The sequence below is a fragment of the Chrysochloris asiatica genome, unplaced genomic scaffold, assembly GCF_000296735.1.
Source record: "Chrysochloris asiatica unplaced genomic scaffold, ChrAsi1.0 scaffold00007, whole genome shotgun sequence".
NCBI classification, from domain to species: domain Eukaryota; kingdom Metazoa; phylum Chordata; class Mammalia; order Afrosoricida; family Chrysochloridae; genus Chrysochloris; species Chrysochloris asiatica.
In genome coordinates this window covers 7,190,383-7,211,132 of record NW_006408525.1, presented here as the reverse complement: position 1 = coordinate 7,211,132, position 20,750 = coordinate 7,190,383, and the positions used below count along the sequence as shown (strand labels likewise).

General features: G+C 37.8%; 1 protein-coding gene across 2 annotated transcripts in view; it reads right to left on the bottom strand.

The window, feature by feature from the left end:
- BCAS3 (breast carcinoma amplified sequence 3) overlaps positions 1-20,750 on the bottom strand; it is a 701,971-nt gene that overhangs the window by 646,702 nt on the left and 34,519 nt on the right. For both annotated transcript variants that reach the window (XM_006832356.1, XM_006832357.1), the window contains exon 5: positions 19,940-20,046. In XM_006832356.1, the coding sequence (XP_006832419.1) occupies positions 19,940-20,046 (107 nt within the window). The remainder of the gene's footprint in view (positions 1-19,939; positions 20,047-20,750) is intronic.

Here is a 20,750-nt window from a genome sequence, read left to right as displayed (position 1 = left end):
CCTTAATTCTAAATTCAGTACTGAGCACTGGGTTTATTTTTTTCCTACAATTCAGGTAGAATGGTTAGATTATAGCACCATGTAGTGCCCTGAAGCAGAAAAATACTGACTGTAAAATGAATCATCAAAATAAATTTGGTCCCTGTTAAGGAAAAAAAGCATGCAAAAATTAATTATGTTGCTTCCTATAACTCAAGCAGTTCAAATATAAAAGATATTCTGATTATCAATTATTTTTCTTGAAAAATACTTTAACAAGCTGTAACCTTTAAAATGAAATGAAAAAAAATTAAAGCTTTTTCTTAAAAGTGGCTACAGTGTATATATGTTGTTGTTGTTAAGTGCCATCGAGTTGATTCTGACCCATACACAGCGACCCTGTATAGGGTTTCCAAGGAGCAGCTGGTGAGCTTGAACCACCAACCTTGCAGTTGAAACGACTTGCAGTCTGACGCATTAACACACAGCGCCACACTAGGACTCCAGGTGAAGTCAGAGCTGTTATTTATTCATATCTAACAAGAGAACTATGACATGAAAAGAATTTTTGAGTCGAAGACAAGATATGCTTGAAATGGATGTGAAGATTTCTTTACCTTTTGTCTTCCATGTCTGTTCATTTAGCCTTCTAATATTCTAACAGCAGCCTTGGAAATAGTTGTAGTTATTTATAATATATATCTGCACACTGTATATATATATCTACAGTGTGTGTGTGTGTGTATAATAACCTATTTCCAAGGCTGCTATTAGAAGGCTAAATGAACAGACATGGAAGACAAAAGGTAAAGAATTCTTCACATTTATTCCAAGGACATCATGTCTTCAACTCAAAAAAACTTTTCATTTCATAGTTCTCTTGTTAGATATGAATAAATAACAGCTCTGACTTCACCTGGGAATAAGCATCAATTTCTGCTCCTGTAAAGATTTACAGCCTCGGAAACCCTGTACAAAGTCGCTATGAGTCAGAACCACCTCCGCAGCATATAACCACCACCACCTGGGACAAGAAGGTCTATTCTTATGCCCAAAACCATGGATTCTAAAGAGCAGAAAATAAACTGACCTAGTGTTTATTACCCTATATGAATCTGCTAAATACGAGTTTGATAATATTTATTTAACAAGGCAGGAGCCATGATGGCATAGCGAGCTAAACATTAATTAAACTACAAGGTCAGCAGTTAAAATCCACCAGCTGTTCTGTTGGAGAAAGATGAGACTTTCTGCTCCCATAATGATTTATAGTCTCAAAAACCCGATACAGGATCCTTATGAGTTGGAACTCGACAGCACATAACAACCACCATTTAACAAATCAGCCACAATGATTAAATCATGTGTCTGAATGTTCAGAGTTGTAGCTCAGTAAATAATAATTTTTAAAAAGGGGGTTATATCAACGAATCCATGACTCTGAGTCTATATTGTTGTTGTTAAGTGCCGTCGAATTGATTCTGACCCACAGAATAGCGTTTCCGAGGAGCAACCAGTGAGCTTGAACTGCCGACCTTGCAGTTTAAACTGCTTTGCAGTCTGGCTAACCCACAGCACCACACCAGGACTCTGTCTATATTACCTAGCTGAATTATCAGGAATAAATGTCTAGCCTCATTATTTCAATATTAATGGTACTTAGCCTTGGCCCAGTGTTCTCAAAGCATGTTATTTAATAAATAGAAATGTATTATACATTTATTATACAGACACCTTTTGGTACAACATAGTTCTTGAACCAACCAATATGTCCTATGTTTTATAAACCCAAGTAAAGGACTACTACACTACAGTGCTCCTAAGTGCCACTGAATTGATTCCAACTCATAGCTCCACCTTAGCAGTGCAGCGCTTCTCCTATAGCAGCACACCAGGCCTCCATCACAAGGTAACAAGAAGCATCACATCTGTGAATCCTTTCCCACTTAGTCTACAGACTCCTACAAGGCCAAGTCAGTCTCCAACCTCTAGCAAATATTCCATAGTCATTCCAACTTTCATATACTTATCAAATATTTTTACCTGCAACATATTTTCCTTACCACCAATATATACACACATGTGTGTGAAACCAGAAATCTACTGCTATCATCCAGTTGATTCCAACTCACAGCGACCCTCTAGGACCCTGAAGAATGGCCCTGCAGGCTTTCCAAGGTTGCATTCTTCACAGAAATCACCACATCTTTCTCACATGGAGCAGCTGCTGGGTTTGAACCACCAACGTTTCAGTTAGCAGCTGAGTGCTTCACCACTGAGCCTCCAAGACTCCTGCACAATTATGAGTCTTTTCTAATAGTTTCATTTTGACTAGTCATATAGACAGAACTGTATTCCTTAAAAAATTCCTTAAAAAGAATTTTTCCAATAAATTATTTTAATTGGGAAGAAAAGGAGCGATATTGTCTTATAGTAAAGAATTCAGTTACGAAAGCAACAAAAGACCTTATCTAATTACAATCGCAATATAAGCTGATAGCCTCTCTCTAGAATCAATCTGAGTCAATCTGGTAATACATATTCATTTTTGTTGTTGTTGTTTAAGTGCCGTCGAGTCGGTTCTGACCCATAGTGGCCCTATATAGGGGTTCCAAGGAGCGACCGGTGAGCTTGAACCACTGACCTTGTAGTTCAAACGGCTTTGCAGTCTGGCACATTAACCCACAGCACCACACCAGGACTCCATTTTAGAGACAAGTAAACAAACAAACAAAAATCACAGACTTAGTAAGGTTAAACTCGCCAGCCCCAAAGAGGCATTAAACTCGCTTTTTCAATATACTGTACTCAAAAAAGGTTTTAAACTCAAGTTTTTTTTCTCTGAAAAAGTTACTGCCACTTTGCTATTTTATGAGTTAGAGCTCTACTCCAACAATTTTTAAAACCTTAAGATAGCAGAGTCTGAGAGAAGTATTGTTAACAGCAAAAAGCAGTCCTTTGAAAGTTCCTAAAATTTAGGAAAAGAACGGAGACAAGTTTTTGTTTTATTTTTGCCTACCTAACCACAAATGATTCAGTTAATATCAGAGTGTCAGTATCTGTGTAACCCTCTCTGTATACCAGCAAGAAAAAAATGCAAACCGCAAAAACCACCTAAAATGCATATTTGCGAGAACTAACAACTTATAGAACAGATATTTGCTAACCACATAAAGGAAACTGCAAACCAGTCTGTATTTTGGTCTTGACACTAAGTTCAAAATACAGAATTTGAGGCAAGAAGGAAGTGAGTTTCAAGAACAATATGAAAACCGCAGAACACAAATAATGAATGGAACTTGTAATCATATTTTCATACTTCCAATTTTTGCACACAGAGAGGAGTATTTTAAGGCTACTTTAACCTTTCCCCTTCAGTCTGATTTTCGAAAGGAAGATCAAAGAAAAGCAGTTTGAACTCACACGTTCTTCCCGTTATGCAACACAGATTTAGACATTACACTTCAAAACCTAGCCATTACTTCAGCAGTCACCAATGCAAATATCAGTCCAGTCCTTTGAAGCAAGCCTAATAGTATCTTCCATTTGCAAGCAACACTTCTGTAGTCAAAAGATCTGACTCAGGGTAGATGTTAATGTAAAACCACTCAGACTACACAGACACACACGCCTGGAGGCAGACTGGAAGGTGTTCAGGAATCAACACAACACCATTACTGAGAGTGTTGGCCTCACAGCTGTCATAAACACTTCATAATCACTCAGACACACAAACTGGATTCCCTATGGCTCACAATTTTATTACCTGCTGAATAGGTGTCCAACTGAAAAAGAAAAAGAAGACAGTGCCGAAGATAAGCCAATTTGGCATATGTATCCTTTTCCCACTTTTAAAAGACTGCGTTTGTTACATTTTATTGGTATTATTAAACCTATCCTGATATAACCTGTTAATTAAAGATCATTTTGCAAGGAGAAACGAGCTATATTAAATAGAAGTCAAATTTTCAGTGGCTCCAAAGGACAGGCACTGGATTGCAAATCACAAGGTTGGCAGTTCGAGCCCAGCAACCACTCTGCAGTAGACAGATGAGGCTTTCTGCTCCCGCAAAGATTTACAGCCTCAGAAGCCCTGTTAAGAGTCGCTATGAGTCTAACAGACACAGACACCATGGCACTTAACAGCAATCATACAGCTATCACACTAACTTGTAAGATTAACAAGATGATTTAAAATTATGAAAAATACCAACGGTAGCAGAAATTAGAGCAAGTGGAACTCTCAAATATTACTATTAGAAGTATATAATGGAACCAATTTGAAAACTTCTTACACAATTTCTTAAAAAGCTCAACATATGCCTACCCTGTGACCCAGTCATTCCAATTCTGTGTCTATACATACACCACACACACACAAAGTTCATGCATCTATAAGAATATTCGCAAAAGCTATCTATAAAAAACTGGAAGCGACGCAAGTCGTTCATCAAAAGATGAATATATAAACAAATGGTATATCCAACAGTGGAACAAAATACATAGATAAAAGTGAAAAATACAGAGTATGAATGAATCTAAGAAATGAGTTGACAAAAAGATACATACATGAATAAAAGAGTACATATTATGTGGTTCTTTTTATTTAAATGGAAGTCAATAGAGGCAAAGCAAATCTCTGACCAGAACAGTCATTACCTAGGAGACGGTGTGAGTGGACTACACCGTGCTCCCAGCGGCTGTTATTCAGACACACATCTGAGGCACAGAATTACACAAAACCACATGGACACAGGCAAAACGTCAATGAGCTATCTATCAGCTGAGATTTCTACCTCTTATGGTATGCATGTTTAATCTTAATTTTTAAAACTCTATAGACTGGGAGGAAATACCAACAAAACACATACCCAGTAAAGAACACACATCCAAAATATACAAAGAACTCATAAAACTCAACAATTAAAAGACAAACCAACTTAACAGTGGGCAAAAATCCTAAAAGAAACTTCATTATACAGATGTTATATAGATGGCAACTAAAGGTATGAAGAGACGTTATATAGACAGCAACTAAAGGTATGAACAGGTGCTCAACATCATGCCATTGTTGTTGTTAAGTGCCATAGTGACCCTGTATAGGAATTCTGAGGAGCAGCTAGTAGATCCAAACCTCTGACTTTGTGGTTAGTGGCACTGAAGGATTCCCACTGGCCTTAGAACACAAGGTCGGCATTTCAAACCCACCAGCTTCTCCTCAGAAACTCTATACAGGGTCGCTATGACTTGAAATCTACTTGATAGCATTTAACAGCAACACACATAGAAAACATGGGTGAGTTAAAAAGTACTGCTACAATATCATAGAAACCTTTATTAACCAAAAATTTTAAATGTGAAGCTTTTGCTCTCAACTAAGACAAGTATATATTACTGAAAGAACTTTTCATCCACTGAATGCAGACATATGTTTAAATACATTTTGTTTGAAATAAACCTATGCATGTAGGAATTGGAACTCTAGTAGTAATACGTTTTTACTTACTCGTGTGTGTGTGTGTTTCATGGGAAACACTGTACAGGAGTTGCTATGAGTCAGAACTGACTTGATGGCACTTAACAACAATAACTATATATTTTAAAAAAACACCAAACCTAACATTACCAAGATGGGGGAAATATAATGAGCATCCTAATATCATTTCAGTGGTATTTCTGCCAAAACAAAACAACAACAAAAAATTCCTGAATCTTATATGAAAAAAAGTAGCCAAATACATCCACAAAAATCCAATACTTTTTATAAAAATCTAAGTCAAGGAAAACAAAGAAAGACTGAAGAACTGATCCAACATTAACACAGACTAAAGATACACTAAATTAAAAGTTTAAAACCCTGGATTGGATCCTGTTGTTATTGTTGTTGTTGTTATTAAGTGACAAAAAGTCAATTCCAACTCACAGCGACACTGTATAGGGTTTCCGAGGAATGGCTGATGAGTTTGAACAGCCAACCTAGTGGTTCACACCGACCTTAAGACTGAAAGAGTCCTGGTGTGGCACTATGGGTTAATGCACTGGATTGTAAAGTTGGTTTGAACTACAAGGTAGGCAGTTCAAGCTCACCAGCTGCTCCTTAGAAAGCCTATACAGGGTTGCTATGAGTCGGATTGACGAACAGCACTTGACAACGACAACATACAGAGGACTTCAGAACAACTGATGAAATTTGAGTATGGACCATAAGTTACATAAATGAACCTAGGGGCTTCAAAAAGTTTCTATAAGGAAAAGATAATGGAATTTTCCCACAAACTTTTGAAGCCCCTGTATCACTGATGTGCCTGACCCAAGCCATGGTGCTCAATCACCAAAAAAACCAATAATGTAGATGGGTTTCATTCTGTTGTGCACAGGGTCTCTGTGAGTCGGAACTGACTCAATGGCAGCTAATAACAACAACAACATGCTGGATAAGACAAAAGGAAGGCCTTTTGTCAACTATGGCATTGGTGAAGAATATTGGCTATACCAGACAGCCAGAGAATGAACACATTTGTTTTGGAAGAATGCTTCTTAGACCCGAGGATGTACTTTGGACATGTTATCAGAAGGGACATGCAGAATGACATCAGGCTTAGTAAAGTGCAGGGTCAGCAAAAAGAGAGTAAGACCCTCAATGCGACGAGTGGCTGACCAATATGCTCAAACACACCTACTAGTGTCAGGATGAGACAGAACCAAGCAATGGTTTGTTCTGTGAAACGTGGGGCCTCAATGGTGCCTAACAATACTGGATCAAATGTAAAGATCCTGATTAGGATCATTGTGCTACAGTTCTATCATCTGATTTACTTGTTCTTAGGAAATGAATGAAGAATTATTTATGGAAAAGGGAGACATGATTTTGCCAACTTACAAATCGTTCAGAAAACAATATACATAAAAACAAACATTGAAAAAATATTGATAAATCAAATGCCCATAACTCGTGAATCTAAGTAAAGGGTACACGTTTTTTCTTAAAGTGTGAAGTCACTATAAAATAAAAATCCTTCAAAAATCCCATAATGAAATCCCAACATACATGCAGCAGAACAGCTAAAATTAAAATGACTGACAATACCGATACTGAGGAGAATGAGAAGCAAATGGAACTTTCAGACGGTACTGATGTATGCAAAACCACTGTGGAAAACTGTTTGAGAGCATCTACTAAAGTTCAATGTATACCTACCCTAGCAATTCCACTTCTAGGTTTACACCCAGGAGAAATGAGTGTACCTGCTCACCAAAAGACATATGAAAAAGTTCAGAGCTGCTTTATTCATATACTCAAAACTGAATACAACCAAAATGTGTATCAGTGGTGTGAATTTTTTTTTAAAGATGATAAATCATATGATATAATATTACACAGCTAAAACAAGAACAAATTACTGCTCCACATAATAATATGTCTGAATCTCACAGTTATGCTAGAAGAAAGAAGTTAAACCTAAGAGTACATCCTGTATTAACTATTATCATTTGAGGTTAAGTGCCGTTGAGTTGGTTCCAACCCAAAGTGAACCTGTACAGAGTTTCCGAGGAGTGGCTGATTGGCTAGTGAGCTTGAACCGTCAAGTTTGCAGTTCAAAATGACTGTGCAGTCCCGCGTACTAACCCACAGCACCATACCTGGAGTTCCAACTTTTATGAAACAGATGACTAGAAAAAAAGATCTGGAAACATTCTATATATCAACCTGGATGACAGTTAAAAGGTTATATACATACATAAAAATTTATCAAACTCTATGTATACTTAGGAGTTCTGGTGTGGTGCTGTGGGTTAATGTGCAAGACTGCAAAGCCTTTTGAACTGCAAGGTTGCCAGTTCAAGCTCACCAGCTGTTCCTCAGAAACCCTATCTATACAGGGTCGCTATGGGTCAGAACCAACTCGACAGCACTTCGCAACAACAATGCATGCTTAACACTTATGTGCTTTCCTATATGTATACACAATAAAATTTACAGCAAAATAAAAAATATCTTTCACAGTCTCAAAGATTAGCTGTGCCCTAAGAATATCTTGTTTCAAAGTAGAAAAACATAAAAAATATTTCAAACACAAAAATGGTCAATTTACAATACTAAATTTAAACAGTCTGTGTCAAATAAAAAAAAAAATCAATAAATAAACCATTATGAGAACACAATGAACAAATTAAATTTCAGGTGTAAGTCCTCCACAGTGGTAATTCTGGGGTTCAATACAGAATATATTTTATACCCCTCCCCTCTGGCACAGGTGGATTACAGACGTATTTCAACTTTATTCGTCCTTTCTCCCTGACTCCCAGTGTCCTTCCACTCCATATGATTAAAGACACCAAGTTCCATTGCTTCTTTTATCAATGAGTCCAGATCAAAACAAGGTCCTATTCTAAATAAAGGCAATTTTTGGACTGTGTTCTTGTTTGGGGTTGAATTGTGTCCTCAAAAAAGCCCTGTTGAAATCCTAACCTCTTGTACCTATGAATGTGACCTTGTTTGGAAATACTCTTTGAAGATCTTATTAGTTAACATGAGGTCACAGTAGAGTCAGTGGGCCCTAACTGAATATGACTCATGTCCTTATAAAAAGATAAACAGAGACTGAAGCTGGCCATGTGCAGACAAGAGGCAGAAGGTGGCAAATAAAATGCCCAGGACTGTGAGGAAGTTCAATGGAAGATCTTCCCCCACAGCCTTCGGAGAACATGGTCTTGATGACACCTTGATTTTGGATTTCTAGCCTCCAGAACTGTTAGATAATATAGTTCTGTTATTCTAAACCACTTAGTTTATGGTGCAGTCATCCCTCAGTATCAGCAGGACCCCTACAGGGTACCCCAATCAACAGAGGCTCAAGTCCCTTATGCAAAACAATGTAGTATTTACACATGGTCTATGTACATCTTCCTGTCTACTTTAAATAGCCTCTAGATTACTTATAATCATTAATACAATGTAAGGTCAGAAGTCCTGATGTGGCCCTGCAGGATAATGCACTTGGGTTTGAAGCACAAGATCAGGGGTTCAAACTTATCAGTCGTTCTTCGGAAACCCTATAGAGGGTAGTATGAATCAGAACCAATGAAATACAGTTGGCCCTCAGTATATAAAAGAGCTCTGGTAGCGTGGTGGTTATGAATCGGGCTGCGAAACTCAAGGTCACCAGTTCGAAACTACCAGCTGTTCCGCAGGAGAAAGATGAGGTTTTCTGCTCCCGTAAAGATTTACAGCCTCAGAAATCCTGTACAGGGTCACTGAGTCGGAACTGACTCCATGGCACCACCACCTCAGAATATATGGCTTCTATATGTAAATAGCACTTTAAGCTCCCTCTCGCCTTTGAGAGATGCTTTAATCATGTAATTGCCCACCTCCTCCCCAATATTCCACCATGTGGAACCCATACTTACTGAGGGCCAATTGTACTTGTTACATCATCCCTAGGAAACTAACACAGCTCCATATTCAAACTTTCTCTCCTTACAAGGGTACCCAAATCCCTGACGCTATATTGCTCCCCATAGAACCCATAAAAAATTGTCTCCCTGGATAACAATCGTAACATAACAAGACCTAATGGCACCCAACTTCTAAAAAATAATAGACTGAGAGGTATTTACCTCAAATATGCATTGCATGTTTGCACTAAAAGACAAATACGGGTACTTCCTTTCCTTTCAAAGAATAAATAGCTGCACTTTTCTTAACTCAATGTATTAGCGACACCTAGTGTCACATTTTTGAAGTGTATGCAAAGCTCAAGAAAGCACTCAAAATGCTGACTTTTAAGAACAAATTACATTGTATATTGCAAGCATTTCAACTACCAACATCTAGAAACGAAAATGAATACATTTTCAGGGATTATTCTTTTAAATATTAAGCATTTGAAAAGAATATGAGAAAACTAAACAGTCATTTTAATAGTAAAAAATAGTATTTAATAAAACATGATCTTTATAAAGGTACTATCTTGAGGTTTGTATTCATTAACATTTTCAGTTAGAATCTGTTAACACATCTAATACACAGCATAGTGTGCATTTTCCCTTCTGTAATTTTTAACATAACTGAAATCTAAATTCAATAGTCAAATTCTATTAAAGGAAGTACCAATCCCAGGTCAAGACCCTGGAAATGGAAACATCTTTGACTCTTCCTCTTCCCTGTCTTAACAGTTTAAAATGTTTGTAAAGCTCTCCTAACAAGCAATTTAGTTCAGCCTCTCAACACCTAACACTTAAGACAGTGCTAAACCTGGCACCTAACCGGCCTCCTAATCCTTTCTTTTCTCCCTGTACAGCTGCCACCACAAAAATCAATCTTCATTAAAATCTGTTTGGGGAACAGATTTTAATGAATCTCTGTGGCTGGTGGAAAGTTTTAAGTCCTATTCCTCAGTCTGCAATTCAAATCTCCTTCAAACTTCTACATCCCCTTCCAGCCCCACTGAGCGTATAACAACTTCTAAAATGTTAATAATCATTGGGATATTATTTGTATTAAACAAAATACGAGGGGGCTTCAGAAAGTTCATGGGAAAATTCCATTATCTTTGAGTTTCTTTTTTCCATAAACGTTTGAAGCTCCCCCACAGTACAGACTTGTACAAAATGTAAAACATAGTTGCTGTTATCAACAACACCCCCTGGATGACCTGTTGCTATTGTTGTTGTTGTTAAGTACCGCCAAATCCAGTTCCAACTCATAGCGACCTTGTATATAGGGTTTCTGAGGAGCGGCTGGTGGATTTGAACTGCAAACCTCTTAGTTAGCAGATAAGTGTTTATCCTACAGAGTCACACCAAGATTCTTGTCAAATCTTTTTTTTATGAAGGACACGTTCTGTCCTTTCTTTAAACATAGTTTTGCTTTTTTAATGTGCAATCTAGCACAATCAGGTATTTTTGCAAACTACAAACCCTTAATTTTAGCAGGCATACACTGGAAAGTAGCTACATGACTCAAAAGCTTAGTCTCGTTTTCTGTATCTCCCTCCTTGTCTTGTTGTAAAATGTCACCGAGTAGTTTCTGACTCACAGCAATCCTGTTTAATATTTCCAAGTAACAGTTAGTAGTTTTGAACCACCCACCTTGCAGTCTCGTGCTAATCCAACAGCACCACACCAGGACTCTTAGTAACAATTCATTCACTGACTGTCACCAGTTTCTGGACCAACACTAGTTCATAGTCCACATGTTGAGAACTATTTAAAACCAAGCTCACTATCTTTCCACCCAAATCTGCTCCATGTCATACATTTCCTATTTCTGTAAGAGACAGCACTGTCTACCTCTGACCAAAATCCTCCAATGACTGCAAAACTCAATTTTTTAAAAGAAAATAAAGGGAAAAAAACTGTGCAGGTAATTAACTTATATAAGAAGCACTAATGGCCAACAAACACATGAGTAAGTGCTGAACATCTTTAGTCATCAAGGAAAAAGTAATTAAAACCTCAATGAGGTAGGTATCATTCATCAAAATGGAAAAAATGCTGGTGAAGCTGTAGAACAAACGAAATTCTCAGCTATTGGTGGGAATGTAAAATGGCGCATGCATTTTAGAAAACAATGTGGACGTTTGTTATGTTGTTGTTGAGTGCCCTCAAGTTGGTTCTGACTCATAGCAACTATGAATAGGGTTTCTGAGGAACAGCGGGTGGTCTGAAGTGCCTACCTTGTGGTTAGTAGTCCAGTGCTATCCTACAGCACCACACCAGACGCTATCCCATGAAATAGCAATTGCATTCTAATGCAATGACCTAAGAGAAGGGAGTACATATAGGTTTACAAAAAAGACTTCCACAAGAATGGGAACAGCCCAAAGATGGGAACAGTCCAGTTGTTCACCAATAAGACATACTACTCAAATGCATACACTGGAACACTGCTCATTAATAAAAAGGAACAAATTATACCTCACCTCGTTATCTGACAATTCACATTTATGACAATAGTAAAAAATCGATTACCTGTTTTGCACATTAACATCATATACCTAGTAGTAAGGAGCACCAAGTTGGAAGGTGAGAGTAAGCACTGGCTGTGATGGTTAAGATTAGGTGTCAGCTTGGCTGGGCCATGAGTCTCAGAGGTTTGGCTATTACATAATGATGTAATTTGACAGTCGTACTATGATGTAATCTGATAGTCGCACGATGATATAATCACCCTCCATGTTCACTTAATGCCCAGTTTTTATATTAACAACTTTGTCTTTGGAACCTAACCAAGTCAATAACCAGGAGTAGATGTACTGAAAGGGCACACTGGTGGTGCTGTAGGATAACCACTCAACTGCTAACCCCAAGGTCAACAGTTCAAATCCACCAGCCACTTTTACAGGAGAACCGGGTCACTATGAGTCAGAACCAACTTAGCCATCCATAACAACAACAAGTGTATTAAAATGCACAATTATTATACAGCATAAAAGAAGCTTTATGTTGTGTTGTTGTTAAGTGCCATAGACTTATTTTCAATCCATAGCAACTCTGTATAGGATTGTCAAGGAGGGCTGGTGTGTCTGAACCGCTGACCTGTGGTCAAATCAACCTTGTGGTTAAGTGCTTATACTACAGCGCCACACCAGGACTCCATATAATGATATAGGAAGTTCTAGAGCAGAAAAAATTAATGTATAGTGGAAAATAAATCAGGAAAGTGGCTGCTTCTGTTTGGCAAGGCGACAATAAATGGAATAGTCCCAATTATTGCACAGGGAAAATTTTTTGGATGATGATCACATTCTTTAGCTTGACAGGTTTCTGGGTTATGAGCCATGGTTGACTGAATCTGTGACTGACTGAATCTGGAGATGGGACTGTATGCTGAATTAAGTATGATGGATATACAAATGAGATAAATGAGATAAAATAAGGGTCGTAAAAGTTTAATGGTTTAATCATTGGCTAGGTATTCGTATTTTCACTGTAAAACTGTTTATAAACTTTGTTCACCAGTCAAAAATTATGTGGGGTTTCTTTTGGCTACTGAGCTCTATAAAGGATCATTTTCTTACTTATCAGCCAACAATCACCAAAATGCATTTCAGTATTCTACTGGTTCAAAGAAACTGAAGCTACAGTAGAGCTTCAAACATGTGGTATTAGTTCCCAAGTTGTTATTGTTAAGGAGCCCTAGATAGTGGTGCAGTGATTAAGTACTTGTCTTTGTTCTGAACTCCCCAGCCACTCTGAGGAAGAGAGATTCAGCAGTCTGTGTCCATAAAGATCACCACACTAGGGGCACTTCTACTCGGCCCTATAACCGTACAACAGGTTACCGATGGAGGTGGCTGGGGCTAGGTGCTGTAGAGTCGGTTCATATTCCAAGTAAGCCTATGCTCCAACAGAACAAAACATTGCCTGGTCCTTCACCATCCTCACGATTGTTGTTATACTGAAGCCTATTGTTGCTGCCAATGTGTCATTCCACTTCATTGAGGGTCTTCTTCTTTTTTGATGACCCTCCACTTTATCAAATATGATGCTCTTCTCCAATGATTGTTCCTTCCTGACAACATATCTCAAGTACCATCTTGACTTCAGGAACATTCTGGCTGCACATCTTTGACTGGGCACTCCTTGGAAACCCTTTACAGTGTTACTAGAAATGACTTGACGGCACTTAACAACTACACCCTTTGCCATAACCTGGAGAAAAAAAATTAAGTAATAGTACCTATCTCATAGGAGTCCTGTGGCACTGCAGGACAATGCACTGGACTACAAGATTGTGTTGAACCACAAGGTTGGAGGTTCAAACTCACCAGCTGCTCCTGAGAAATCCTACACAGAGCCACTATGTGTCAAAAACAACTCGATGGCACTTGACAACAACATTATAAGTAGTAGTCTGACACCGTGAGAAAACATGAAAAGCTGGTGTTTTCCTGAAGCCACCTCATCTACAAAGTAGAGATGGGTGAAGAGATGGACACTGGGTAATGGAGAAACTACTTCTGCACAGCCCTGCTTCAGAGGTAACTCAACTATATTTCCAAAAGCCACCTAAACCTCAGGTATTTGGGTACTTCATAAGCAGACAGGCAATTAAAGAAAAATGTTTAACCAAAATATGTTGATCTTCTTAATCTGAGATCACAAATTGGTCAGTTATGTAAAATCAACAGAAAGGAACCCTATGCAGCACAAAATAGATGCAAACACAAGGCTTTGGTCGAGACGTAAACTGACTTTCTGTCCACCCACACTTATTCAAAAGGAAATATGAATTACAGTTTCAAAAAATCCATTAGAGTCAGTAGTATTTCTAGATTGACCAACATTATCTTCCCAATGCCTAGCATATGATAACATTTAAATGACTACTGAATAAATTACTGGTGATAAATTTTAAGAGTGTAGACTGAGTAATGGGTAGGACTCATGGGATGAACATTTGAAAGTACATCCTGAACTTTTAAAATTAAAACCAAAATTAAATCACCAAATTATTTGCATGACACATCTTCTGCCATCACATTTGGGTTGTGATTCAGCATAGCTCTTAGTTCACAGACACTGAATCTAAAGTCAGAACTGGCTTGGAATTCCAGTTCCACCTCTTAATAGCTGTGTGACCTTACCAACTGTAAAATGGAATAATGACCACTTCACAGTATATATTAGTCAAGATAAGGTGGATATAAAGCTCTTTGCACATAGCAGAGCTCAATCAACAGAACACAAAAAAGGTTGTTTACCCAGATGGCCTCTAAGTTTTTGAAACAATACACATAGAACTATACTTCTACAATGGTATACAGCTAAAAAAAAAAAAAAAAAAACAGTTGACATCAAGTAAATTCCAATTTATACCAACCTCATGTGCATCAGATTAAACCATAGGGTTTTTAATGGCTGATTTCAAGTCAAGGATGAAATTCCATGAAAAAAGATTCTTCAAACCTCTCAAAATACAATCTAGAGAGTGATTACTTTGACAGCACATAGGCTGAAACTGGAACGAGACAGAGATCAGCAATGACCCTGCACCAGGGTAATATGCACATTCCTGACGCATTCCATGCTTATACTCAATTCACAATAAAAACTCTAAAAAAACAAAAAGAATCTAGGAATAAGGCAGAATAAAAACTTCAAATTATTCAGAGTTTAACACAAGTCAGCCTTAAATCTATTCACAGTAATACCTCTAATTACAAGCAAAACAAGAGGGCAATTAAAGCAGGCTGAGTGGCATCCAGGAGATGTGCTCACTGCAGTCAGCAGCCCCATCACACAGCTCTCAACCTCTGTCACAGCTCGAGCATTCTTTCTGCCTTCAATTCTGTCAACATACAGCATCACAGAGCAAAATTTAGTGTACATTAATAAGAAAACGTTACACTTACAAAAGTCTTTCTTCTGATCACAACCTATAATTACTTCTCTTGGTAGGGGAAAAAAAACTGCCCTATTGTAAAAATCCTTTATGCCGGGTGTCTCTGGCTAGATACTTAAATGATAAAGAATCCTGGAGGGCCTTGAAAACTGACAACAACACAGGTCAAAATTGAGGGTTCTTCTACCTCTACAAAGCCAAGCTTTTGAAAACGTAAACATCCAAAACTCCAATCCTAAATATTCAATAATGTGTTAATGAATTATATAGTTAGAATGGAAGGCCAAATTTCACCTTAAGAGATTTATTAAAGAATAAATTATTCTTTTACTAAAAATGTTAAAGGGTTATACAGTCCAAAGTATTTGCTACTTTAATAATCTTTTTGTCACTGAGGTCAAATTTTCAAGAACATTCTGACTTCCGTTGTTAAGTGCCATTGAGTTGGTTCCGACTTATATCAACCTAGTACAACGTTTCTGAGTAGCAGTTGGTGGGAGTAAACTGCCAACCTTGTGGTTCACAGTCCAGTGTTATCCTACAGTGCCACACCGAGAATGTTGACATTCATTAGCTCTAATACAGTATGTCTGCTTATAAATGTTTTAAGAATAACGTTGACTCTTCGTGTAAGATGGTGGATTAGGCAGAAGCACTACACAGACTCTCTACAGCAAAGATACGAGACGCAAATAAAACAGACACAGATAAAAATCCTGGAACCCTGAACTTCAGAAGAAAGGTTAGAGAAGTGGACTGAGCACTTGCAGGGAGGAGAAGATGAGCAGGGACGCCGAGAGAGGAAGACTGACTGGTGAACATTGGCCAGACACAGAGCCACCATTTGGACCTTTGTGAGCAGCTTTGGGAACAGTCACAACAGAACCAAAAGAAATAAAAAGGCTAATAATAAAATAAAATACTATGTAGAACTGTGGTGGTGGTGATTATGTGCCATGCCGCCAGTTCAGACTACTAGTGAACCTGTATAGGGTTTCCAAGGCTGTAACTCTTGACAGGAGCAGAATTCCTCATTTTTCTCCAGCCTGGTGACTAGTAGAGTTGAATTATTGACTTTTGGTTAGCAGCCCAAATCATAATCCATTATGCTACCAAGGCTCCTTATGAAAAATTGTACTCCAACAAATTTGAAAACCTAAAAGAAATGGACAAATTTCTAGGAACACACGACCTACCTAAATTACCACAGGCAGAAGTAGAACACTTGATAGGCCTATAACAAAAGAAGAGTTTGATCAAGTCATCAAAAGACACCCAATTTTAAAAGTCTAGGCCCAGATGTCTTTACTGGTAAATACTACCCAATATTCAGAGAAGAGCTGACACCAATTCTACTCAAATTATTCCAAAATACAGAAAAGGATGGGAAATGTCAGAACTCGTTTTAGAAAACAAGCCATAACAAAACAGGCAGAGACATCACTAAGAAAGAAAATTATAAACCAATATCCTTCATGAACATAATGCATTCAAAATATCTCAACAAAACCCTACCAGATAGAACAATATATCAAAAAACACCAACATCATGATCAAGAGGGATTCATACCAGGTATGCATGAATGGTTCAATATTAGGAACACAATCACTATAATCCACCAAATAAATGAAACAAAGGAAACACACAGGTGATCATATCAATTGATACAGAAAAGGCATTTGATAAAATCCAGCACTCATTCCTGATAAAAACATATAAAAAAATAGAAATAGAAAGGAAATCCCTCAACATAATTAAGGGCATATATGAAAAACAACAGCTAACATTACTTTCAATGGTGAGAAACTGAAGTCATTCCTCTTACAAACAGGAATCAGACAAGGACGTCCTTTACCACCATTCCTATTCAATACTGGGCTGGAAGTCTTAGCCAGAACTACAAGGTAAGAAAGGAAAATTAAAGGCATCCAAATTGGCAAAGAAGAAATAAAACTTTCCATTTGCAGATAATTTAATGCTATACTTTAAAAATCCCAAAGACTATGTAAGAAAACTACTGGAACTCATCGATGGATTCAGCAAAGTGGCAAGAAACAAAATCAACATACAAAAATCCGTGGATCCCTATAGCCAATAAATAGAGTTCTGAAAGGGAAATCAGAAAAACAATACCATTTATAATAGCTACCCAAAAGATTAAATACGTGGGAATAAATCTAACCAGAGAATCAAAAGACCTATATAAAGAAAACCACAAGAGACCACAAAAGACGTACAGAAATGGAAGAATATACCCTGCTCATGGATAGGAGGATTTAACATTGTGAAAATGTCAACACTACTTAAATCTATATACATTATACTATCCCAATCCAGATTCCAATACCATTGTTTAAATAAATGGAAAAACTAATCATTAACTTTATATGGAAAGGAAAGAGACCACAGATAAGCAGAGCATAATCTAAAAAAAAATAAAAAAAGAACAAAGTAGGAGGTCTCTCTTTCAGATCTCAAAACCAACAACCAGTACAACGAAAGATACATAGATCAATGGTACATAATTGAGAAAAGGAAAGTAAACCCATCCAACTAAGGTCAGCTGATCATTGACAAAGGGCCAAAATGCCCTAAAATGGTGAGGAGATAGTCTCCTCAACAAATGGTGCTAACAAAATTGGAAATCCATTTGCAGAAAAATGAAACAAGACCCCTATCTCACACCACATACAAAATTGAACTCAACACGGATTAAAGACCTAAATGTAAAAAAGAGTCCTGGTGTGGGACCATAGGAGAAGCACTCAACCACAAGTCAGTTTGAACTGCAAGGCTGGCAGTTCAAACTCAACAGCCACTCGTTGGAAAGCCTATATAGGTTCACTATGAGTCAGAACTTACTCGGTGGCACTAAACAATAACAAAAATACAGATCATCAATGAAAAAGTAGGGACAAACTTACGAGCTCTGATACGTGGCAAAAATACACTAGCAAACATAACTGAAAGCACATAAAATAGAAGACAAAATGGATGACTGGGACCTCCTAAAATTTAGACACTTATGTTTGTCAAAGGACTTCACCAAAGGAGTAAAAAATGAACCCACAGCCTGGGGAAAATGCTTGGCAACAAAATATCAGACAAAGAACTACTCTCCAAAATTTATAGAGGACTTCAATCCTCACAAGAAGACAAATAATCCACTTTAAAAATACCAGAAGACACTTCACCAAAGAAGACAATCAAGAGGCCAATAAACATATGAAAAACTGCTCACAATCATTAGCCATTGTTGTTGTTCAGTGCCATCGAGTCAATTCCAACTCATAGTGACCCTGTATAGGGTTTCTAAGGCGAGGTTGGAGAATTTGAACAACCAACCTTATGGTTCAAACCAACCTTGCGGTCCAGAGCTTTATCCTACACCACCACTAAGAGATGAAAATTGAAACAACAATGTGATATCACCTTGTTGTTGTTGTTGTTATGTGCCATCGAGTCGGTTCCGACCCATAGCGACCCTGTATACCTTAGTCTAGCATTAATAGAACAATTCCAAAAACCAGAAAACAACAAATGCTAGCGAGAGTGTAGACAGACTGGGACCCTCCTACGCTGCCTGTGGGATTGTAAAATGGTGGAACCACAGTAGAAAAGAGTATGGCGCTTTCTCAAAAAGTTGGAAATGGAACTACTACATGACCCAGCAATCCCTCTACTTGATATATATCCTTAAGAGCTGTGACACGATCAGATATATGAATACCCATGTTCATCAAAGTACTATCGACAACAGGAAAAAGATGGAGACAGCCTAAATGCCCATCAACAAAAGAATGGTTAAATAACCTTTGGTGCATCCACACAATGGAACAGTATGCAATGTCGAAAAATAACGAAGAATCTGCAAAACACCTCACAATATGGATAAACCTGGAGGACACTAAGTTGAGGGAAATTACTCAATCACAAAGGACAAATATTGGAATCGCTGAGTGGTAGAACCCCACTAGTGCCTCATAAGAAAAGCCTGTGATCTATTTCTGAAAAATGAGCCAATGAAAACCCTTGTCATGGGTTGAATTGTGTCCCCCCAAAATACGTATCAGCATGGCTGGGCAATGATTCTCAGTATGTAATGATGTGATGTGGCAGTTACACGATGATCGCCCATGATGTAACAGGATATAATGTGCCAGTAGGAGCACTGTGAAGCTTCCTAGACCTAGGGGAAGACTGATACCAAGACACATGAAAAATTTCCAAGGAATGCGGGACCTACAGATGCTGCAAGAAGACAAAGGTCTGTACCCAGGGCTGACAGAAAGAACCCAGAGTTCACACTAGCCTCCTAAAGACTGTGAGAGAATAAATCTCTGTTGCTAAAACCATACCCTTGTGATATTTCTGTTATAACAATTGCTTGTGAAATAAATGACAGGAACCCTACTCAAAGTATCATCAAATTTCATCTAAGCTAATTTGGCAGTTCAAGTCCACAGAGAGGGGCCTCAGAATAGAAGTATAGCAATTGACTTAAGGTAAATCAGCCACTAAAAATTCTAAGGAGCACATTTCTGCTCTGACACAGCAACTGGGAAGATCTGTGTAATATGCTGGAATTCCACCTCCTTCATACTTACAGGTATGCTCCAGACCTGCATGCCATCACTATAGCCAATCAGAATCAGCAAAGGCGGTTCATTCCCTGTGCTGTGGATTTCATGAAATTCCAGGTTTCTTGATGTATCTGTATTAGAATTAAGTAACAAAGAGTCAAATTACAAAGACACAATGTCAATACGAAATCAACTTAATTCTTTTAATGTCATTGTTGTTAAATGCCATCAAGTCCATTTCAATTCATAGCAACCCTGTACTGTATACGGTTTCCAAAGATCAACTGGTGGGTTTGAACCATCAACCATGCTGTTAGCAGTCCAGTACTTATTCTACAGCACTACACCAGTTTGCAACAATTCCTTAACTTGTTTTTTCCACAAACAGCAAGAGCAGGAGTACTTGGAAAACATTATGTGGAAGAAAATTAACAGTAAGGTGAATTAGTAAACTGGCATGGTGTTTTCTTTCAAATAATGTTTATAATTATCAGCACAAGTAAGGTTTTAAAAATCAAATCCTCAATAGTAAAGCAGGGAACAAAAATATCAGAATAAAGTAACCTATAAATGATCAATGAAAATAAAATGTTTTGTTAAAAATAATTCAATATAAATATGATGTATAATCCACCACTCATCTGTCAGTTTGTTATACTGCAGTGTCTTATAGGTTGCTGTGATTCTGGGAGCTATGCCATCGATATTTTAAATACCAGCAGGATCACCCATGATGGAAAGGTTTCAGATGAGCTTCCAAACAAAGACAGACTAGGAAGAAGGAGAGACAGACTACTTCTGAATATTTAGTCACTCTCTGGTAGCGTAGTGGTTA